Source organism: Bubalus kerabau, chromosome 1, assembly GCF_029407905.1.
Source record: "Bubalus kerabau isolate K-KA32 ecotype Philippines breed swamp buffalo chromosome 1, PCC_UOA_SB_1v2, whole genome shotgun sequence".
NCBI classification, from domain to species: Eukaryota; Metazoa; Chordata; class Mammalia; order Artiodactyla; family Bovidae; genus Bubalus; species Bubalus kerabau.
In genome coordinates, this window is record NC_073624.1 from 226,076,862 (window position 1) to 226,092,181 (window position 15,320).

General features: G+C 42.7%; 1 protein-coding gene across 4 annotated transcripts in view; it reads left to right on the plus strand.

Annotated features, from left to right (window-relative positions):
- The window catches only part of SH3RF2 (SH3 domain containing ring finger 2), a 151,714-nt gene that overhangs the window by 68,578 nt on the left and 67,816 nt on the right, over nt 1-15,320 (plus strand). For all 4 annotated transcript variants that reach the window (XM_055557146.1, XM_055557137.1, XM_055557155.1 and 1 more), the window contains 2 exons: nt 548-643; nt 10,109-10,423. In XM_055557146.1, the coding sequence (XP_055413121.1) occupies nt 548-643; nt 10,109-10,423 (411 nt within the window). The remainder of the gene's footprint in view (nt 1-547; nt 644-10,108; nt 10,424-15,320) is intronic.

A 15,320-nucleotide genomic window follows, 5' to 3' on the forward strand; every position in this document is an offset into this window, starting at 1 on the left:
AAGAGGTTAACACTGATTGTATCTATATTGTGATAGAATTCTTTGTTTTGCCTATTTACGTTTCCAAATGTTTCTACAAATCTCCATATAACCTTTGATAATAAAAACTTGAATAAAAAGCCATTTTATGTTTGATACATTAAAAATTGAACACATTCTGAAAAGTGTTCAAAATCAGAATACAATGCATTCTTCCTTTTGCTAAGTCTGTCTCCGTATGTCTTCCATGTTGATTTCTCATTAGATTAATTCAATTGAAAAGCCCTGATTCTGCAGGTGATGGAAAATTAGAGATATTTCCAAGTTTTCTTAATGGCTTTCCTTGATACTCCAGATTATTTCTACTCCTCTTTTGGTCTTAGTGACCCAAATACTGCCCTTAATGGAGAAAAGAGTATTTTAGCAGAGAGATTTTGTAAATAGATTATGAAAGAGTTACCTTACTTGCACCTTACACCATCTGAGATTCCAAGCTGATCTCCATGAAAAGCTTTCCATCCCAGAAAACTGAGAGTAAATGTTAACCAGGAGACTTTCTCTCTTTCAGGATGATATCATCACTGTGATCAGCCGAGTGGATGAGAACTGGGCAGAAGGCAAGTTGGGAGATAAAGTCGGTATCTTCCCAATCTTGTTTGTAGAGGTACGTGACTATCAAATCTACATCTGATGCAAGGTTAGAATTATACCTGGACTACAGAGATGCCTGAGAGCAATTTCTATTTGATATGAGACTTATTTCAGAACTAACTAAAGTCTTGAAAGAAAAGATGCTAGCCCATAATACCCATTTCTGAACTTCTCTGGTGGTCCAGTGGTTAAGGCTCCATGATTCCAATGCAGGGGGCACAGGTTTGATCCCTGGTCCAGGAACTAGTGTCGCATATGCCATGCTGTGAGGCCAAAAACAATTTTTTTATTACAAAATACCCATTTCTGGCAAGAGTGTGGGAATATAGGCCTTTTCATTCTGCTGATGGGAGTACAAATCACTGTCATCTCTCATCTCCAGACTCAAATTCTTATCAAGGATATGGAAAAGGGACATCTCCTGTGAGTCATGAATTCCACACCTGAGAGTTGATTACAAGGAAATAATAAAACAAATGTGCTAAGAAGTACATACAAAATGTGCAAAAATGTTTACCATAGCATTGTGCACATGGTAAAAAGTCAGAATAAGGATTTATTTTTTTTTAATTATGGTGATGGAAAAATACAAGCCCATTAAAAATAAAATGTTAAAAGGTAATACTCAATATCAGGGAGTATCTGGTATTATGGAAAGATGTTTGTGATTATTTTTCAGTTCAGTTAGTTCAGTAGCTCAGTCGTGTCCAACTCTTTGCAGCCCTATGGACTGCAATACACCAGGCTTCCCTGTCCATCACCAACTCCCAGAGCTTGCTCAAACTCATATCCATTGACTAGGTGATGCCATACAACCATCTCATCTTCTGTCATCCCCTTCTCCTCCTGCCTTCAATCTTTCCCAGCATCAGGGACTTTTCCAAGGAGTCAGTTCTTTGCAGCAGGTGACCAAAGTATTGGAGCTTCAGCTTCAGCATCAGCCCTTCCAATGAATATTCAGAACTGATTTCCTTTAGGATGAACTGATTGGATCTCCTTGCAGTCCAAGGGACTCTCAAGAGTCTTCTGCAACACCACAGTTCAAAAGCATCAATTCTTCGGTGCTCAGATTTCTTTACGTCCAATTCTCACATCCATACATGACTACTACAAAAACCATAGCTTTGATTAGACGGACTTTTGTCAGCAAAATAATGTCTCTGCTTTTTAATATGCTGTCTAGGTTTGTCATAGCTTTTCTTCCAAGGAGCAAGAGTCTTTTAATTTCATGGTTGCAGTCACCATCTGCAGTAATTTTGGAGCCCAAGAAAATAAAGTCTGTCACTGTTTCCATTGTTTCTCCATCTATTTGCCATGAAGTGATGGGACTGGATGCCATGATCTTCATTTTCTGAATGTTGAGCTTTAAGCCAACTTTTCACTCTCCTCTTTCACTTTCATTAAGAGGCTCTTTAGTTCTTCTTCGCCTTCTGCCATAAGGGTGGTGTCATCTGCATATCTGAGGTTATTGATATTTCTCTCAGAAATCTTGATTCCAGCTTTATCCAGACCAACATTTCACATGATGTACTCTGCATATAAGTTAAATAAGCAAGGTGACATTATACAGCCTTGACGTACTCCTTTCCCAGTTTGGAACCAGTCCATTGTTCCATGTACGGTTCTAACTGTTGCTTCTTGACCTGTGTACAGACTTCTCAGGAGGCAGGTAAAGTGGTCTGGTATTCTCATCTCTTTAAGAATTTTCCACAGTTTGTTGTGGTCCATACAGTCAAAGGCTTTGGCATAGTTAGTGAAGCAGAAGTAGATGCTTTTCTGGAACTCTCTTGCTTTTCTGATGATCCAGCAGATGTTGGCAATTTGATCTCTGGTTCCTCTGCCATTTCTAAATCCAGCTTGAACATCTGGAAGTTCTCGGTTCACGTACTGTTGAAGCCTGGCTTGGAGAATTTTGAGCATTACTTTGCTAGCATGTGAGATTAGTGCAATTGTGTGGTAGACTGAACTTTCTTTGGCATTGCCTGTCTTTGGGATTGGAATGAAAACTGACCTTTTCCAGTCCTGTGGCCACTGCTGAAGTTCCAAATTTGCTGGCATATTGAGTGTAGCACTTTAATAGCATCATCTTTTAGGATTTGAAATAGCTCAGCTGGAATTCCATCACCTCCACTAGCTTTGTTCGTAGTGATGCTTCCTAAGGCCCACTTGACTCCACGCTCCAGGATGTCTGGCTCTAGGTGAGTGATCACACCATCATGATTATCTGGGTCATGAAGATCTTTTTTGTTTAGTTCTTCTGTGTATTCTTGCCACCTCTTCTTAATATCTTCTGCTTCTGTAGATCCATACCATTTCTCTCCTTTATTGTGCCCATCTTTGCATGAAATGTTCCCTTGGCATCTCTCATTTTCTTGAAGAGATCTCTAGTCTTTCCCATTCTATTGTTTTCCTCTATTTCTTTACACTGATCACTTAGGATTGTTAACAAAAATAAATTTTAATGCCTGTAGAATTTCAGATTTAGAAAATGAAGTTCTAGAGTTCTGTTTCTCAACAATGTGACTGTGACTATAATTAATGTTAACAAATTGTATACTTAAAGATGATGATTATGGTAAATTTGCTATGTATTTTTTTCACCACAATTTTTAAAAAACAAAGTAACTGCATGAAAGTAGCTTTATAAATGTGTGTGTGTGTGTGCATAAATGGATAAAGGACTGGAAGAATATGTACCAAGATATTAACAGTGGTGATCACCAGATGGTGCGATTCTAAATGATTTTCATTTTCTTCTCCCACCCTGTATTTTGTAAATCTTCAGAAATTAGCACATATTACTTCTATTTTTTTTTTAATCTACTTTAAAAGAAAGAAAGAACACCTGTTAGGTTATCTCCCTGTTTCTCCAGATAATATATCATCTATAGCCTCTAACCCTCTAGCTGTCAGCCTCACCCCAGCTTGAAGCAGGTTATCACAAATTTTACAGAGAGACTTCATTGTTTAACTACATCTGTTGAGTGCTTACCAAGCACAAAGCTTTAAAAGTGAGCAGTGCCGAGCTATAAAAGAACTAAAAGGTGTACTCTTCGCCCTTTAGGAGGGTGGGGTGAAAAAAAACAGAGGCAGAGTTGCAGAGAAGGGACCAGTATTTCCATTTGAAGAGCTAGAGCAGGTTGTGAAGTGAATGGAGTGCCCAGAACACAGCCCGGTTGTTGAGGTTCCCTCTATGCCACCCCCTACTCAATCTGTATGGAAGGAAGGAAAGATGGAAGGGAGGGGAAGAGGAAGGGCCCAGAGAGGCTGGGCCTCCTACTCTCACCACCAAATGATAGTGCTTTTTCTCTTGTTGAAGCCCCATCCAGGTATACCCACCCAGTTCTCTACTTGTTCAATTTCACTCATTTTATGAGACTCAGCTAGAAACCTATTTTTCCATAAAATTCCAGTAACTAGTTGGAACATTCAGCTGTCTCTTTCTTCTCTGAACACCTACCTGATGAATATGTGGATTGTACTTCACAGGCTAGCCCAACACAGAGCAGATACTTTGTTTAAAAAATTAATTTTAGCTTCATAAGCAAATGAATGAAAAAATATTTGGGAAGTGTTCCAACTGACTGGGGAAAAAACTCAGAGAACCATCCTTTCAACATGACCTCGTCCCTCATCCTAAATATATATTCAATCATTCAACTAATTTTTCACTGAATGCCTGCCATGTCAGGTCTTGTGCTAAGTTCTAGTGATACAAGTCAGATATGGGTCCCTAATTTCAAGGACTGTAAGGTGAGACATTAATACGTAATTATAAGTGTGATGAATGATGCAAAATGTGAAGGAGAGGGAATTACTGGGGGGAGGAAGGTATGATGTGCAACTTACTTGAGTAGGGTGTTGGCAGATGCCTTGTAAGCCAAGATCTGACAAATGATTAGGAGTTGTTTAGATAAGAATGGAGGGAAAAGAGTTTTGGGGACTGGAGGTAATATGTGCAAATGTCCTGCAGGATAAGGACGTGTAGTAGCCTCCAAAGAACCAAAAAATACTAGAGCTGGAGCTTAGAGAGTAAGAGAGAGACAGGAAAATAAAGCCAGGGAAACAAATGGGAACCAGACCAGAGGGGACCTTGTAAACCTTCCTGCATTAGTCAGGATAAACCTAGTTATGCCATGGTAATAAACAGCCCCCATATCTCAGTGGCTTCACAAGAAAAGTTATATCCAATCCATATCACTTGCTCACCACACAATGGTGAGAGGCAGTGCTCACATAGTCATTGAGGAACCCTGCAGGATGAGCAGGACCATCTTAAAGCTATGCCAGCTGGAACACATGGACTTCCTAGGTTTCATGGCAGGGGAAGAGTAAAAAAGAGGGAGTTGTATACCAGCAAAAGCCTCAGCTCTGTGACATTTGTCACTCCTACTCATAGTTCATTGGCCTGAACGAGTCACATAGTCCCTTCTGTCCTGAAACCAGCTGAGAAGTATAGGGGACCACATGGAATATTTGCTGAGTATTCCTGCCATATCATAAGAAGTTTGAACTTGACCCAGAAATCAGTGGACACAACTGAAATATTTAAAATGAGGCAGGGACTCCATCAGATTTGGGTTTCTTTTTTGATTATTATTTTTACTTCCTGGCTGTGCTGGGCCTTTGGTGCTGCACACGGGCTTTCTCTAGCTGTGGAGAGAGGGGCTTCTCACTGTGGTGGCTTCTCTTGTTGGGGAGCGCAGGATCTAGCCCCACAGGCTTCACTTGTTGCTTCACGTGGACTGGGAGTTGCGGCTCATGAGTTCTAGAGCACAGGCTCAGTAGTTCTGGCACATGGGCTTGGTTGCTCCATGGCATGCGGAATCCTCCCAGACCAGGGATCAAACCCATGTGCCCTGCATTGGCAGGTGGATTCTTTACCCACCTGGGAAGTCCATATTGGGGTTTCTTAAAGATTGCTCTGAATGCAGTGGGAAAAATGATTTGAGGAGGAGGGATTAAAAAAAAAAGCAGAAAGATCATCTGAGCTACTCCATCACTCAGTTAGAAAATGACTGTGGCTTTGACTAGTATATTGGAAACAAGTGGACAGATTCCAGGACCTTTTAGTAGGTAGATCCACAGGAGCAGGGGACAAGGGAGAGGAAATGGTCAAGGATAACACCCCACTTTTGGCTTTGTGTGCCTAGGTCAGTGGTAGGGCCATCTGCTGGATGAAGCAACACTTGGTGAAGGGGAGCAGTTATGATGTTTGGGAGATGATGGTTATATCTCCAAGGACAGAGATCAGCTACAATTAATCTCTGTGCTGAGCTCAGTTTCTCAGTCGGGTCTGACTCTTTGCAACCCCATGGACTGTAGTCCACCAGGCTCCTCTCTTCATGGGATTCTCTAGGCAAGAATACTAGAGTGGGTTGCCATGCCCTCCTCCAGGGGATTTTCTCAACCCAGCGATAAAACCCAGGTCTCCCGCATTGCAGGCTGATTCTTTACCATCTGAGCCACCAGGGAAGCCCAAGAATACCGGAGTGGTAGCCTATCTCTTCTCCAGGGGAACTTCCCAACCCAGGAATTGAACTGGGGTCTCCTGCATTGTAGGTGGACTCTTTACCAGTTGAGCTACCAGGGAAGCCCCTCAACTAATCCCCAGCTGGATGCATAGGAGGTGCTTAAATTTTTGTAGATTAGAGCTTGCATAGTCCCTTGTATTATTTCAAGAAACTTTTTCATCAGTATGGGAAAACAAGGCATCATTGATTTTATTACCCATTTCTGATACCCTTCTTTCCCAAAATGTCTACATTTAATGATTATTCATTTGGATATTCTCCCCACCACTCCACCTCTAAAATTAGTGATTACAAGAACCCTCACGATCATCATCAAACTAGCCATCGCTTCATTTGTCCTTCTAATTGCTAGGAGGGGGAAAGATAATCAAGTGGTTGCTCTAATCTGGGAACCTGGTTTTCAAAAATTACTTGAAATCCAAATTGAGCTTTTTAAAGCAGCACTTAAACGTTGACTCCAGTCATTTCATTAAGACCAGCACTTGCTGAGAACTCTTTGAATAAGCTTTGAACCACCAAGGCCATGCAGAACAACTGGAAGGAAGGAGAGCTTCCTTCTGGGAGCAGCAAGGTGGGGCATTTTTGGCATCAACGGGATTTTTCTTGTTAATGTATCATTTGACTTATTGAATTGCACCTGGATAAAGGTGCTAAAACAAATGCCGAGCTTATGCCAGTTCTTGTCAGGACTCCTCCTGCGGGGCCTGCCTGGGTCATGTGAACCTCACTCAGCCCAATGAACCTCAAGGATATTGTTTTGAATGAGTGAGTGCAAATTGAAGAGCTCTGCAGTCCTTCCCCGACTGAGCTATTAATCACACTGGCAGAGGACAGGGAATACCTACAGTCACATGGGGCTCTTTGTCTGTGTTGCTGATGGAAAACACTCACAGTGTTGCTCATTTACGGACAGAAAAATTAGATGGAACCAGAAAAAAATATATTTATTTCATTGTGGCTGTGAATGACCAGAAAGAACTTTATTCATTCAGCTCAGAGGGTGTATTATCCTTTTCCTAGGGGAACAGTGGCAGGAGGCGTGCTCTGGGGGGACATGAGGCATGGTCCAGGCTTCCACTTGAACTGCCCTAAGTAACTTCAGTAATTTTCCAATTGATCGCTCTCCTTCTGGCCTGACACTTCTGAATAGCAGCCAGAATGAGCTTTTGATGTATTTATTTTTATTTACATACAGTAAAATTTGCTCTTTTAAGGGACAACTTAACCATCATCTCCCAAGCATCATGATTGCTCCTCATCAACAAATGTTACTTGATCCAGCAAATGGCTCTACTGATGACCCAGGCACACAAATCAGAAAGTGGGACATGATGAATAACCACTTCCTCTCCCCGACCAATGCTTCTGTCAAACTCCCAATCCTGTGGATCTACCTCCTGAAAGGTCCTGAAATCTGTCCACTTGTCTCCAATCTACTAGTCAAAGCCACGGTCATTTTCTAACTAAGTAATGGAGTAGCCTCTTAATAGGTCTTTCTGCTTTTGTGATAAATGCAAACAATATAACCACACCACCATCAAGATGTAAAATAGTTCCTACACCTCCCCAGAAATACGAAGGCAGACTGCCCCTTTGAAGTCAGCTCCTTCCCTGACCCCTGCTCCCAGACACCCCACTGATTTGTGTTCTGCCCCTGCAGTTTTCCTTTTCCAGAAGGTCATAGAAATGGAATAGAAAAGAATGTAGCCTCCAGAATCTGGCTCCCTGCACTTAGCATAGCGCCTCTGAGGTTCACCCATGTTGTTGGGTGTATATGAAGCTCATCCATTTTTATTTTCAAGTCATATTCCACGGTAGGGATGTGCCAGAGTCGGTTACTCACTCACCAGTTGAAAGACATCGCAGTTGTTTCCAGTTGTTTGGCAGCTAACACTAAGGCAGCTATAAACACTTGCATGCCAGTTTTTGAGTGAGCCTAAGTTTTCATTTCTCTTGGGTAATTACCTAGGAGTGGGACTGCTGGGTCAGATGCTAAGTAAGAAACTACCAAACTGTAGCATGAGCTTTTAAATAAAGGCATAAATCAGATCATGTCACCCTTCTACCCCAATCCTGCCAAAGGCTTCCTGTAACACTTAGAATAAACCTGAAGCCTCCCAGCCTGGTGTGATCCAACTCCTGCCTGTCTCCGTGGTCTCCTCTTTACCACCTGCTCCTCGCTTGCTCTAGACCATTCTCCTTTCTGATTCTTTCACGTCTTTTTCTCAGTCTGAGCTTGCCCCCTCTTGGGGATTTTTCCACTAGCTTACACTGCTACCTGGTGTGTTTTTATCCCCATCTTCACATGGCTGGTTCCTTCTTGGCATCTGTGTCTTAGCTTGAATGTCACCTTCTCAGCAGGTCTTCCTTGACACCTCACCAAACTCCCCAAATCTGAAGTACCTTCCTCCCCCTGTCACTCTCTGACACAGCAGAGCATTTGTTACTGCCTGAACTTTATTTATTTATTCATTTGGTTGTGCTGGGTCTTAGTGGTGACACCTGGCTCTTTAGTTTTGGCAGGCAAACTCTTATTTGCTGCTTATAGGATCTATGAATAGCTCCTATAGTATTACCAGGAATGAAACCCATGCCCTCTGCATTGGGAACAGGAGGTTTTAGCCACTGGACCACCAGGGAAGTCCCTGCCTGATATTTTCTTGTTTAGTTGTTTATGTGCTGGCCTACCATGTATAAATCACCCCTTTTGGGCCTCAACTCTCTTATCTTTAAAGTAATAATGCCCCTTTCCCACTTGATGATTTTTTTCCCCAACAGGATAAGCTTCTGGAGGCAGAAACTACATCTTCTTTAAAACTTTCTATCTCAACTCTTTTAATCGTCTTAATCATCTGAACATTTTCATTAGAAAGTTCTTAATGAAAAAACAGTTCTTAAATGAGCAAATTCCCTTTTCCCTCTATCGTTGAATTTCAGAATTAGAATGAGATGTGCAGTTTTAGAGAGCAACTGGTGACAAGCATCATGATGAAGATGCTTTTAACTGTCCTGGAAAGTTTATTCACACCATCCCCTTTGTCAGCATATTTCTGATTTCTGAAGCACATGAACTCACGGGCTGCTTGAGAGGCAGAGTATTCAAAAATACAGTAGAGTCAGCGGTGGCGCTAGTGCTAGAACTGGCTGAAACTCGAGCAAGGGCTGGTGTTAGGCTTACAGGGATCTGGCTAGACAGTGGTTAAAGTGCTGGTAGATATTTACACCACAAATCATGGTAAGGCGATTGTCTGTTTGTTTTTCTGATGTACCAGCCCTAAGAGGTATAGAACAAGAGAGAATGGAGATGAGATCAAAGTATTTAAAAGAAGTAGTAAAAGATGGTCTTAGCCTTAGATGATCCAGGGTCCTGAATGGATGTACATTCTGGTCAAACTTATCAAATGTGTGAACTTGAGCAACTTATCCACCCATTCTTCCACAAACACTTATGGAACACCCACCCTGGGATACAGCAGAGAACACCCTGCCCTCAGGTAGCTAACAGTCCAGTGAAGGAAAGGAAGGTAAATGATTACAGTGTACAGTGGGAAAGCATGGGGGCTTCAGGAACAATGAGAAGGACAAGCAGTTGAGTCAGGGTTGGGGGAGGGGGCACTCAGGGGGAGCTAGAAGAAAAGGGAAGGGTCTTCCAGGTAAAGAAGCTGTGATGATGCTGAGAGAGATGGGCAAATCAGAGCAGAGTATCATGGCTTGTTTTAAATTCTTCAGCCCTCAGTAGAGCTGTACCTACGTTGCAAGAGAGTTGTGAGAATTGATTGATACAGTAGAGGGATTGGGACTTATGGATAAAAGACGGAAACTGTCCAAGGAGTGACACCTGAGGTGGTGGCATTGGAGCTGGCTTCAGACCAGCCTGGGTAAGATATAGCTACTCACATGAGGTCAGGATGACTAAATTCTTATTGGATCTTTCATCTTTTCAGCCAAACCTCACCGCAAGACACCTCCTAGAGAAGAACAAAAGCCGTCCATCATCCCACACGAAAAACCTGTCCCTGGTCTCCAGAGGCAAGGCAACCAACACACCCACCCTCCGAAGGGGCCCGGGATCCAGGAGGAAGGGGCCCGGCCAGCTCTCCATCACAACAGCCTTGAACACCCTCAACAGGATGGTGCATTCTCCCTCGGGGCGCCACATGGTGGAGATCAGCACCCCAGTGCTCATCAGCTCCAGCAACCCCTCTGTGATCACCCAGCATGTGGAGAAAGCGGATGCCTCTCCCAGCTCCGTGGGACAGGTAGGGAACAAACCCCCAGGAGAAGGCCACCCTGGAGTTGGGCAAGTGGTCCACACCATGTCACAGGCAATATTGGATACTCAGTACCTGCTAAGCCCTTATAATGTGTTGATGATAACCAACGTCATATGTATTGTATGTCAGAGCTGTCTTTACATGATCTCATTTCACCCTTGAAACAGCCTATGAGCTAGGTATTATTATTATTGTTACCCCTGCTTTACAAATGAAAAGACTGAGGTTTAGAGGCAGGGGGTTGCTTTCCCATGCTGAGAGCCATGGCATGGTTCCTGCCCCTTAGAGAAGATCCCTCCTGAGCAATAATAGCATGTTTTCTGGGATCACAGTCTGACATTCACTGTTTCATCCTCTGGCAATGTGTCAGACATCACATGGGAGGGAAGGAAAAGAAAAAAAGAGAAACTATGGGTTATTGGGTGTTTTCAGGACTAGCTATATACTTTACAAGGCTCAATGAAAAGTGAAAATGCAGGTCAAAAATGATTAAGAATTTCAAGATGGCAGCAGCAGAGCATCAAACCAAGTGAAGGGCCCTTTGGAGCAGAGAGCCCCATGTGACTACACATGTCACACACTCATGAAGCCAGTCGTGGTGTTTTCCTATGACACATTTAATAAGATAATATATATAAAGTGCTTAGTACCATGCCTGGCACATACTGAGTACCCAATAAGCATTAGCTCTTAATACTATTATTATTAGTATTACCACTGTTATTATTAAGCCTGGCCCCTGAATTGCCTACTGTAGGGAGATAAGCCAAAAGGCAATCCTGACCACCCGGCCACGCTGACATACTTCTAATAGCATGAGGCTATTTAGGTTGAAGGATGCTTTAAAATATGAAGGACCGGAGATATGAGGCAAAGTAATTAAGAACTGCATGTCGGGTATTCTGCTATAAACACTCTTTGGAACCATGCAGGTGGCAACTTGAAAGGACAAACCTCAACTTGCAATTTTTTTTAAGCTGTAAATCTTGTTTTTAAACATGATTCTCTACCTTGGGATTAAATGACTTAATTGGACTCTAATCCGTTTTTAACAGGACAAGGAGGAGGAGAAAGTCAAGGGCTCCTCAAAGACCTGTGAGCTGGTCTAAAAGGAAAACAATCACTTCCAACAGCACTTCAGACTTTATGCCACTGTCTGCATCTCTAGAGGGCTGGCTGTGGATGTCATTCTGCCCGCCACTTGCATCACATACATACTGCACACACATACAGTTACACTCTCCCCTGCTTATACACTCTTCCTTCATTAAAAATCATGAATTTCCTTCACTTCCTATACACACATTCCAAACACTGTTTTACAGGTACACACACAGTTTGTGCCCAAAGTTCAACACTCCCTATACACACACACACACTCTCCAACATGGGGACCTAGTGACACACTTAAGTGAAAGGCCAGCAGAATTTTCTGAAACGATTCTTTCTATACAGATATAGGTATAGGAAGTACAGCCCACATCCTAGGCTAGTTAGGCTAGGTAGACCTAGGCTAGCTCACTCAGCTACAAGTTAGCTTTCCAAAGGATTTAGCCAAGAGTCACTTTCCATGTGCTTTTTAAATTCTTTTTCCTGGTCAATTTACCTCATAGACAGAGAGGCTAGACCAAAGTAGAGAGTCCTAGCAGGATTCCAGACAAGTATTAACTAATAACTAACACTGCTCTCAGTTGTCTCTGACTCTTTGCAACTCCATGGACTGTAACCCGCCAGGCTCCTCTGTCCATGGAATTTTCCAGGCAAGAATACTGGAGTGGGTTTCCATGCCCTCCTCCAGGGGATCTTCCTCACCCAGAAATTGAACCTGCATCTCTTGCATCTCCTGCAGTGGCAGGTGGATTCTTTACCCCTAGTGCCACCTGAGAAGCCCAGGTATTGGGTGGCCAGAAAGTTCATTCAGGTTTCTGTACCATCCCTGTACCAACCCTGTACCAACCTGTACCAACCCTGTACCATTCTGTACCAACCCTGACTGAACTTTTTGATCAATCCAACAGTATTTCTTCTTAATTTTCACAAATGGTGAGAATTCCAAAGTGTAACTTTGGCATATCCTGTCCCCAAGGAACCACTGCACAGTACTGATAGCCTTTTCTAGATTCAGATGGCGCTGGATTATCAGCCTAGATATTGTCAAAAACACCCTTGTAAAATGTCCCACTTAAGAGCTATATCTAAAGATGAGAAGCAAGTTGAGCCAGTGACAAGGTCTCCTATTTCCTTTGTCTCTAATATCCTTCAGAGCTGTGACTGGATCTGGCTTCTCAAGCCCCTCCTTCCTTCCACATCCCAGCACCATCTATGGTACATAGTCCCTAGTAGGTTCTCAGTAAATCAAGGAATCAAGACATTTGACTTAAACATCTGGGCAGATCGTAGTGACATATACATAGAGAAGGAAGACGGGAGGAGGAATTGTTTTCTATAGAAAGACCACAGGTCATTGTAAGTCTTCCAGCCAATAGACATCTGTTGAGTGCTTACAGTGTACTAGTAACCATAGCAAGTCCTAGGTATTCTATACCAAAACAATAAGAACAGCAATAATAATCTCAAACGTTTATTGAAAGTAAAAGGATAGGAAGGAGGGAGGGAGGGGAGGAAGGAAGGAGGGAGGGAAAGAAGGAAGGAAGGACAGGAGGAGGGAGGGGTTTTCTTTGTTGCCAGTCTCCTGAGTGCTGCCCTACATTCTAAAATATGGTAAGAGCCTTTGTAGGAGAGGTATTCTTACCACTTTATAGCAAAGTAATTAAGGCCCCAAAAGAAAAATGGTTTGGCCAAAGTTCATGTAATTAGCGAACAGTAAGAGTCCGTATTGACCCTAGAATCATGTGACTCTGGCTCATAGACTCTTGTCACTCCACTATGCCATCAGCAAAGATGTCATCAGGCAAAACCATTACATCAATGTTGATTATCTTGAAAGTCTTTAGCCTCCCTTTTGTTGCATATCTTCATTTGACTCCCTGTAGACTCCAAGGCCTTCCAGTATTCTCTTCCCTGCCCACCCCTCAGTAAAGAATTTGCCCTAAGCCTTCTGCACCTCAAGAAGGTCTTCATTTAATAGTACTCTGTTCCTTTATGAACTACCAACTGTGCCCATGTTTTATTCATGGCACTGAAGGCAGCAGGAGTAAGTTTTTGTCCCCAAGGAATTCACAGTCTAGCAGGGATATAAAACATAAATGACTGTAGTGGACTTAGAACTTCCTGAAATGAGATGAGGACCCTGTTGGCACCTGCACTGACTTCAGTCGCGAAGATACTTGGAATTTTACCACCAAGAACTGTCATAGAGATGGGTATTCCCTTTCCAGTTTTCCCCAAGCCTTTTGGTGATATCGGGAAGTCTCAGTTCGGTGCTGTCTTTTGAACACCCTGTACCAGCGTGCTAATCTCCTTGCATCAGGAAGACAGAGCAAGGTATCAGACTCAGGGCTTCAGCCACCAGTTGCCCATGTCTGAACTTCATAACACTGCATGTTTATATCATGTTGTTGGATGGTTATCCTCTGTAAGAGATGCCAGTTTTATGTTCACAGAAGTCTATGAAAAATTTTTGCTTTATTAAAATTTTAAAGCTTTTTTTTTAAAGAACAATAAGTTAACAAGGTACAGGTGGGAAGTAGATACGGCAAAAATTTATAAAGATGGGAGGCAATATAGTTTAGAAAGCAGAAGTCCAGAGTAATTACATGCAGAACTAAGACACATGTGAAGTGTTACGGACGCAGAGAAGAGGGCATTTGTTAGCTTCATTCTCCCCATTGTGGCCTCCATACTCTTGAAAACCCAAATCTGATATGCTGCTTCTCCTTCCCAGACCACCAGTGGTTCCCTACAGTCTTCAGAGGCAGTAATACTGCCATTAAGTGGCCACTGAAAATCAGAAACTATAAAACTTCTTCCCTTGCCTCCTCGGAGCAGTTCTCTCAGGGTTACTTGAGATGCTGCTTTGGCCCTAAAAATGTTCACCAAATAAGACATAACTCTCAAGAAAAAAAGGAAAGAAGAAACTATAAGAGATGCTATACAGACATGATGACTCTTCTCACAACTCTTCAGAGTAGGTGTTCATATGCCCATTTTACCAAACAGCCCAAACTACAGGACAGAAAAATTTGGAAACTTTTTCAAAGACTTAAAGCTGGAAAGACCCAGGATTTGAGGGCAGACCTGTGCTCTCCTAAATAGTTAAGGGCATTCCAGACGCTTCCTGATCTGACTATAGTCTTCCAGCCTCCCCGCTTCTCCCCTATACATGCACACACGACCATGCAGACCTGCATGCTAAGTCACTTCAGTCGTGTCCAACTCTTTGCAACCTTCTGGACTGTAGCCTGTCAGGCATCTCTGTCCACGGGATTCTCCAGGCAAGAATACTGGAGTGGGTTGCCATGCCGTCCTCCAGGGGATCTTCCTAACCTATGGGTCAAACTCAAGTCTCACGTCTCCTGCATTGGCAGGCGGGTTCTTTACCACTAGTGCCACCTGGGAAATCCACACATGAGCACACACACACACAAAAGTTGCAGTGATCTCCTCAACATTCATGAGCACAGTAGATACTGGGCCACCTCTTGGCTTTTTGTCCTTGTACCCAGCATAGTGCCTGCGTTATTCTGAGCAATGAATAATGTCTGTGAAATAAATAAATGCTGCTCCTCCTAGAATTTATTTTTGGTGCAATTGCCTGTCACAAATACATCCATACCCCAAGCCCTGTATGCATACTATTTCTTCAAGGAAACTTCTGCCACTCCTCTTCTGCAGAATTCATTTTTCCCATGTTCACATCATAGTGTCTATAGTTGTATTCTCTGTGCTGGAAGTACCTCATATATATCTTAAAGGTTCACCA